Source organism: Psammomys obesus, unplaced genomic scaffold, assembly GCF_907164565.1.
Source record: "Psammomys obesus unplaced genomic scaffold, mPsaObe1.curated_primary_1811, whole genome shotgun sequence".
Taxonomy (NCBI): Eukaryota; Metazoa; Chordata; class Mammalia; order Rodentia; family Muridae; genus Psammomys; species Psammomys obesus.
This window is the reverse complement of record NW_026595981.1, coordinates 11,942,680-11,951,268: the sequence shown is the minus strand read 5'-3', so window position 1 is coordinate 11,951,268 and position 8,589 is coordinate 11,942,680. Positions and strand designations below refer to the sequence as shown.

At 38.1% G+C, this 8,589-nt stretch overlaps 1 protein-coding gene across 2 annotated transcripts in view; it reads right to left on the bottom strand.

The window, feature by feature from the left end:
• Trim37 (tripartite motif containing 37) overlaps positions 1 to 8,589 on the bottom strand; it is a 126,473-nt gene that overhangs the window by 82,126 nt on the left and 35,758 nt on the right. For both annotated transcript variants that reach the window (XM_055620446.1, XM_055620447.1), the window contains exon 12: positions 4,976 to 5,052. In XM_055620446.1, the coding sequence (XP_055476421.1) occupies positions 4,976 to 5,052 (77 nt within the window). The remainder of the gene's footprint in view (positions 1 to 4,975; positions 5,053 to 8,589) is intronic.

Below are 8,589 nucleotides of genomic sequence, written 5' to 3'. Positions count from 1 at the left end.
TTTATTTCTTTATTTCTTTATTTCTTTATTTCTTTATTTCTTTATTTCTTTATTTATTTATTGTGTATGCACTGTTCTGCTTACATATATGCCTGCAAGTCAGAAGAGAGCATCAGATTTCATAGATGGTTGTGAAGCACAAGTGGTTGCTGGGAATTGAACTCAGAATCTCTCAAAGAGCAACCAGTGCTTTTAACCTCAGAGCCATCTTTCCAGCCACCCAAATTCCAGGTCTTCATTAAGTCTCATAAAAAGAACTTCAGGAGTCTGTAGTAAGCTGTTTAACACTATTCTACAATTTTTGGAATTCTTTTGTATTACCATTTTGGCTAAATCTATTAGTAAACCTATCTAGTTAGTCTGTTGTCTACATCAGTTTAATCCACACCTCCGCTGGCAAGAAAGAAAGTGGCAGGAGAGAACCATCAGCTGAGCAGTGTCCTCTGAGGAAACACTCTGAATAGAAAGTTACAGCATGCGCCTTCAATCTCAGTACATGGGCAGGCACATCCTTGTGAGTGTAAGGCCAATATGATCTACAAAAGGGAGCTCTAGGACATCCAGGGCTGTGTAGAAAGACCCTGTCTCAAAACAAACAAAAGCAGTATAAGAAGCAAAGAGTACATACAGTGTATAGGGTAAAAACTGGACGGAATCAGCAGAAATTTTTCATTCCATGGGGCTAAGACAGCAGGAAGCTAATCACACAATGTTGCATAGAAGTAACAAAGATATCAAGTGCATCACAGACCTTGGGACTGATATTCCAGTCTCCACAGAGGGAAAAGTCGGGGTCCCAGAAACTGAAAACACTCCATGCCCTGGCCCCAGCTACAGACTGGACCTTGCAAAGTCTGCCTCTGGGCACAGAACTGACATTTACTTCATCCTTTGAGTGGCTCTAAAACAGCCTTGGACTGGCCTTGCTCCCAACAAAATATAATTATAACTGTCTTTCTCTTGAAATTCTAAGATCTGTACCAGAGGCTAATTTCAACTGATTTTCTTCATTTATTTGATGATTTGTTTTTTTTCCTCTATTTGTTTTTATCTGCCGTTAAATATTTTACTTTAATGGATTCCTTTATAATTGAATCCAATGTCCTAATGTCCAGGGTGCAGTTAAGTTACCTGAAATTTTTTTTTTAATTTTAATTTTTATGATGAGTCTTGTTTTCATTTGTGAGGTGGGCTCAGCACAGCATTCAGTTTAGATCTTACTGCTCCCCATTACAAAACAAAAGCCTTCCTCAGTGCTCTACCGTATGCCCCATTTATTACAAGTTTCTTTCCTGTGGCTGATAGAAACAGGGACAGTGCTTGGACCCTTGGAAAGCACCAACCACTCATTACTCCCTGCTACGCTTTCCTAAGGTTCATCCCCCAATCTCTTCCCTTACTTTTCTGAAGTCCTATTTAGAACTCTGCTAAACATGAAAGAGGAATCTGCCATCATCTCTAGATTTTTGTCTGGAGCCCTAACATCTCTGGGTATCCTACCTACTACACCTAGCTTTGTTGGTATTCCTAGACTGATTGTATCTCACTTCTCCTTTCATATACTGCACTGAAAAAAATGTTCATGGATTTAAGGAAGAATAACAGAGTTAATCATATCTTGGGAAAACTACTTTCACTAGGTACTTTATCCAGAAAATGTTGTATCATGTATCATTACAGCAGAAATGTTTATCTTATCCTTCTTATTCCATTTTTATCTGTAAGCAGAAGGTTCATACCAAACCATGATGTTGCCAGATGCTGATAGTTTCTGTGGCTATGTGATATTTGGAATTCTAGCAACTTTTAAGGGGGAGGGGGGTTGTTGGTTGTAGCTTGTTAAGTAGTTATATGCAAAGAAGAAACAAGAAGAAATTAGATATCCTGCCAGTGAATATCAAATTTGCCCCAAGGAACTCAATGGCCCTAATCAGAAGAAAGTAGTCTAACAATAATGTCGCCCACTTTCCAACTCCTGACTTTATTCAGGGATTTCTTTCCTTTCCTCTCTATCCTTTTTTCTCTTATCTAGTGTTAGGGGGTTGAAAGACTAGAAGAAAGGAGGTAGAGAAGGGTGAAAGAAAGAAGAATCTATAAAGTAGCAAATGATGGATACATTATTGAGGCCAAATATGGTGGCACACAACTGTTAATTCCAGCACTCAAAATTCAGCTAATGCTGTGACCCTTTAGTACAGTTCCTCATGTTGTGGGGACTCCCAAACATAAATTTATTTTCACTGCTACTTCTTAACTATAATTTTTGAAACTATTATGAATCAGGGTATATTTATTTTTGGAGACATAAGTTTGCTAAAGAGGTCTTGACCCACCGGTTGAGAACTGAAGTTCAAGAGGCTGAGTTAGGAGGATCATGAGTTCAAGGACAGTTTAAGTTACTTGGCGCAAAAGCAAAAAAAAAATAAATAAATAAAAATAAAAAATAAAAAAATCCCTGTCTTATAAGGCTCCACCCTCCTTGATGATTTCTAGCCAAGGAATGGCTGCTGGGTGAGGGAGAGACTTATTCAGTGGAGTAGCTGCTGATAAGGTGCTCATATTTTTGTAAATAACCTCCTTCCCATGTTCTTGCAAAGCAGCCCTAACTATAACTCACTGGGCTACAAAAAGACATGAAAGTAAAATGGGGACTACCTAAAAAGAAGAGACTCGGAGTTGGAGAGGAAAGAAAGAGAGTAATAGAGAGCAAATATAATAATAATAATAAAAATATATATGCATTTTATACATGAAAATACCACATGAAATTAGACATATATTTTCAAAAATTAAGTATATAAGTAGATATAAAAATCTTAAATTTGGGGGGCTGAAGAGATGGCTTAGAGGATAAGAACATTGGGTACCCTTCCTAAAGGTCCTGAGTTCAATTCCGAGGAACCATATGGTGGCTCACAACCATCTATAATGAGATCTAGTGCCCTCTTCTGGCCTGCTGGCACACATGCATGCAGAACACTATATACATAATAAATTAATTTTAAAAAAATCTTAAATTTAAGCCACTGTAAAAAGATTTTCAAAATTGTGAAGCAACAGTATGGTGCTTTATTCGATAAATGTCCTACAGTCTCAGCATTTGAATGCTTGGTCCTAGTTGGTGGCACTGTTTTGGGAAACTTGGGAGGAACCTTGTTGAACAGTTTGTCAACAGTTTGTCACTAAGGCAGGCTTTGAGGTTTAAGGCTTGAACTTAATTCAGTCTCTGCTTCCTACTGTAACTGAAGATATGAGCACTCAGCTGCTCCAGCTGCCTTCCTCTCTGATGCCACACTCCCCCACCATGATGGTGATGGACTCTTATTCCTCTGAAACCATAAACCCAAATAAACTCTTCCTTCCAAAAGTTTCCTTGGCCATGACGTTCTATCACAGTTATAAAATAAAATATTTTACAAAATATATTTAGGAAAAATAGTTACTTTTCATGAAAAATAGGTAAATACACAACAGACTTTTTGTTTTGTTTTGTTTTTTCAAGACAAGTTTTCTCTGTGTAGCCCTGGCTGTCCTGGAACGTATAGAAATCTGCCTAATTCTACCTGTTAAGATTAAAGTCATTTACCATGCCTGGCTCACAAGAGACTTAAAAAAACACAAACATTTAATCACTTCATATACATTTTCTATGTGTATGTATGTACAGCTCAGGAGACAACTAAGAGTTGGCTCTCTCCTTCCAGTGTCGGTTCCAAAATTAAAGTCAGGTTGTCAGACTTGGCAGAAAGTACCTTTACTGACTAAGCCATTTCACCAGCCAGTTTACTGACGTTTTTACTGTGGTACAGTTTTTACTTTTATCACTTGGAGACAATGATAAAGTTTGTATGAAGAAAACCTCTTCAGTTTATCAATAAATGTGAATAATAAACAGGGTATCAAGAGAAAATAGTTACAAGAACTGCCACTCCATACCAGCTTAAGAGACTGCAGACTCTACAGCTATGTACATCCTTCACAGAATTAACAATCAAAACTGGGCAGAGTAGCACTCTCCTATTATCTAAGCAGGTTGTAGGTAGAGACAAAATGATTTCAAATTCTAGACCAGCCTATGCTACACACATAGGGAATTCATGACCAGTCTGGACTACATAGTAAGATCCCATCTCAAACTCAAACCAAAAAACCAAACAAACAAGCAAAAAAAACAAAACCTAAGGGTTATGGATACAGTTCAGCAGCAGAACATCTGCACAGGGCCTTGTGTCTGATCCCCAGAACTACAGAAAGAGAAAGGAGAAGGGAAGGGAGAGGAAGAGAGAAGACAATACAAATCACGAATAGTGGCACGCATCTATAAGCCCAGCACATGAGATGCTGAGTCAGAAAACTATCAATTCAAAGCTAAACAGGGACACCCTATCTCAAAATAAATAAATAAATAAATAGATAGATAGATAGATAGGTAAATAGATAGATAGATAGATAGATAGATAGATAGATAGATAGATAGATAGATAGATAAATGAAAGCATTTCGTAACAATTGTTGAGCTGATGTGCACTGGCTGGTCTTATTTCAATTTGACACAAGCTAGATTCATCAGAGAAGAGTCTCTCAATTGAGAAGAGGCCTCCATGAGATCCAGCTGTAAGGCATTTTCTCAATTATTGATCAATGAGGGAGGGCCCAGCCCACTGTAATGTGGTGACATCCCTGGGCTGCTGGTCTTGGGTTCTGTAAGAAAGGAAGCTGAGCAAGCCATGGGAAACAAGGCAATAACCATCACCCCTTCATAGCCTCGGCATCAGCTCCTGCCTGCAGGTTCCTGCCCTAGGTGAGTTCCTGTCCTGACTTCCTTTGGTAATCAACACAGATATGAAGGTATAAGCTGAATAAACTTTCCTCCCAACTTGCTTTTGGGTCATGGTGTTTTGTCATAGCAATAAAAATCCTAACTAAGACATGAACCATGGAAATTTGTATTGAAATAAATAATTACATCACTTACTTGGAAGTTTCAGGTAAGCCAGCTGATAGTTCCAGAAATACAGATAAATAATAGCCACGTACAACTCCATTTCCATCCTTAAAAAAAAGAAAGGTTATGCAAAACAAAGTACAGATAAACTCAACATAAAACTATAATGCAACAATGAAGCCAATTGAACACAGATGAACATTTGATAATTGGGTAAGCAGTGTGCTTAAGCTTAAAAACCAATAAGAAAATTTCAAAAACCCAGATTTTAGCACAATAAGAGCTAGAAAGGGTAAGCTATTTAAGCAGCAAGTCTCAGGGGCTGAAAACATCTAGGCCTAGGTTAGATTGATTGTACAGAGGCTAGACGCTTCCAAGAATAGGCCTAGGTTAGCAGACAGAGTAATATAATCCTTCAAAACAACAACTGAAACCAGCGAATAAAAGTTTCTTTTACATATCTCTGTGAGTTCAAGGCTAGCCTGGTCTACAGAGTGAATTCCAGGACAGCCAAGGCTACACAGAGAAACCCTGTCTAGAAAAACAAAACAAACAAACAAACAAAAAACCACAAATGTAAAAAAATGACAAGTCCATTAAGAAAATAAAACATTCTTGCACTGTTGATACTAATGTGCAAATGGTGTCAAATGCGGTTTCCTTAAAAAATAAGAATTTCTTTATGACCCAGTAATTCTACTTGTGAATATTTATCTACTGGAATACCTGAAAACATTTTCTTAAAGAGATGTGTGGCACTCTGTGTTAACAGCACCCGAGACAGGAAGGGAGCTTGAGTACACAGTAAGAGCCTGTCTCAAAAAAGGATGAAAAATAAGTGAAAAATAAGAAAAATAAGTGAACAATAATGTAAAATATGCATATAACAGACTATTATTCATCATTATCAATGAAATGCTACAAAAATTTTTTTATAAAAGGATGAACCTTGAGGATATCATACTCATTATACTGAGTGTAATAAGCCAGTCACAATAAACTACTAAATGATTCATTCCACTTATGTATCTCCAGTAGTCAAATTCACAGAAACAAAATACAGAATAGGGCCATCAAAGGCTGGGAGGAGTAGAACGCAGAGAGTTGCTTAAAGATGAGCATTTCAAGGTTTATTTAGTTTTTCAGACAGATCTCATAGATAGTGAAGGCTAGCATGGAATTCACTATAAGGCTCACACTTGACTTGAACTCAAAACTGCCTCTGTTTTATTTTTGAAATAGGGTATCATTGCATATTCCTAACTGGCCCTAAACTCCCATATATACTAAGCTGGTCTCAAACATCTGTCTCTGCCTCTGCCTCTGGATTGATGGAAGTAGAGACATGTCCTCCAAACTGAAACATTCTACCCTCCAAAGCTCCATTTCGGTTCCTAAGACTCCAAAGTAAACAAAATTTACAAGTCTCAAAAAACTCCTAAAACTTACAAACTGGAAAAAAAAAAATCCACATTCCATCTCTGCTGGGTTGTCAAAGCAGTGAACAGTTGTTGGGGAGAAGAAATGCTCCCACTTGTCCACTGCTTGGAAGTCACACAGGGAACGCCAGGGATGCAACTTCCATACGTCTGTGGGCCTCTCAGCGACGCCACTGACTGAGTCACTCATGTTCTTGTAAGTAAACCCTTATCCACACTTCTCCAACGAACTCACTGGTTCATTAAGCTCTATCTGCTTCCCTAGTCACTTTCTGCTGGAAGTCTGAAAGCCTCCAACTCCACGTTAACTTTGCTCCCTCAGTCAAGCTACTCCAGCTTACCTGTAGAATGTTGTAAACTCCTGATTTCATGGTGTTTTCCTATTTATCTGCTGCAACTCTCTATCTGTAACTTGCTCTTTATCCTTTTATTTCTGCTTGCTCTATAAGTAATATTCACTCAGTCAAAACAGAAAGTCTAGCTACATATAAGACATCATTGACACAGTTGGCAAGATTCATGAAATAGCCTTTAAGTTTCAAAGGAACAAATGTTCCAAAGTTGCTGAGGAACATTCCTGGCTAGGAAAGATCTCCTTTACTGTGTTGGCTTGGGAATGGCAAAACAGACTGCTCTTTGTAAATAGTGTCGAGCAAATTAAAAGCTTTGAGCCACACCATACCGCTCATGCTTTGTTGGTGTAAAGGTGGGGGTGGAGAGATGGAGCGAAGAGAAAATGGCTCCTCTCCAGAGGAGCAAAGTTTGATTCCCAGCGTCCACATGGAGGCTAATGATGCACGTGAGTGCACTGACATACATGCAAAGGAAAATGCGCAGAGAAATAAGAAATGTTCAAACATTTAAAGTAAAATTACAAAATTACAAAAAATGATAATGGGAAAATGATGTGACTATGACATAGAGTAATAAATGCCCAGAATGATCCTAGGTTATCTTATCATACACAAGAAGCAAAAGAAAAAAAAAAATATTAGAATCACTTCCATCCACTAAGATCATGGCAAAAAAACCTGGGCACTAACTCAGTGAGATTATATACAGATCCAACCAATAAGTGGAAAAGAAATAACACAAAAAAATGACTACTAATACTGCAAAACATGTGCGCAGCAGGCAAGAGACTAATCCCAGCACTCCAAATGCTACTGCAGAAGAATTATGAGTTCAAGATTAACCTGAATTACAACAAAGAGTTAGACCAGCCTGAGCCAGATAGTAAGAACCTGCCTCAAAAAAAAAAAAAAAAAAAAAAAGGGTGAAGGGACGTGGAGCAACTGCTCAGCAGTTAAGAGCATTTGATGCTCTTGTAGGGGACCTAAGTTCAATTTTCAGCATTCAATATGGTGTGTCACAACTACCTATAATTCCAATTCCAGGGGATCTGATGTCCTCTTCTGGCCTCCAAGAGCACCATGCTTACCTGTGATATACATACATACATACATACAGGCACTAACACATACACATAAAAAACAAAAATAATGTATGAAAAGAAGCCTAACAATATCTCTATATTCCACTGTCCATTAAATTCAATCAGCAGATCTTTAATGGTTTTCAGGACCTGTGACTTTCTTGTGGAGTGCTGGGTAAATAAGAACTCTGGCAGATAAGCACTCTGCAAGTGAACTACATGACACTCTTTAAGTGATCATTTTTTACATTTTTTCATGATATTTAAAGTATTTTTAATTTCCAGCACTTACATAGTGGCTTACTAACACCTGTAACTTTAGTAGAGGATCCAACGTTCTCATCACCAGGCACCACTGGGGTACACAAACATACAAGCAAGCAAGCAAGCAAAAATACAGAATGAATTTAAAAACAACAACAATAAATAAAAAACAACCTGGTCAATGATGGTATATGCCTTTAATCTCAGCACTCAGGAGGCAGAGGCAGGAGGGTCTCTGAGTTCAAGGCCAGCCGGGTCTACAAAGTGAGTTCCAGGACATCCAGGGCTACAGAGAGAAACCCTGTCTCAAAAGAAAGGAAAAACTGAAAAACATCTTTGAAATTTGTTTAGATTTATTTGCTTTATATCTGTGTTTGGACTGCATGTATGTCTGTGTACCAGACGTGTGCCTGGTACCCTTGAAAGTCAGAAGAGTGTGAAGGATCCCTTCAAACTGGAGTTACAGATGGTTGTGAGCTACCACATGGGTGCTGGAAATCAAACCT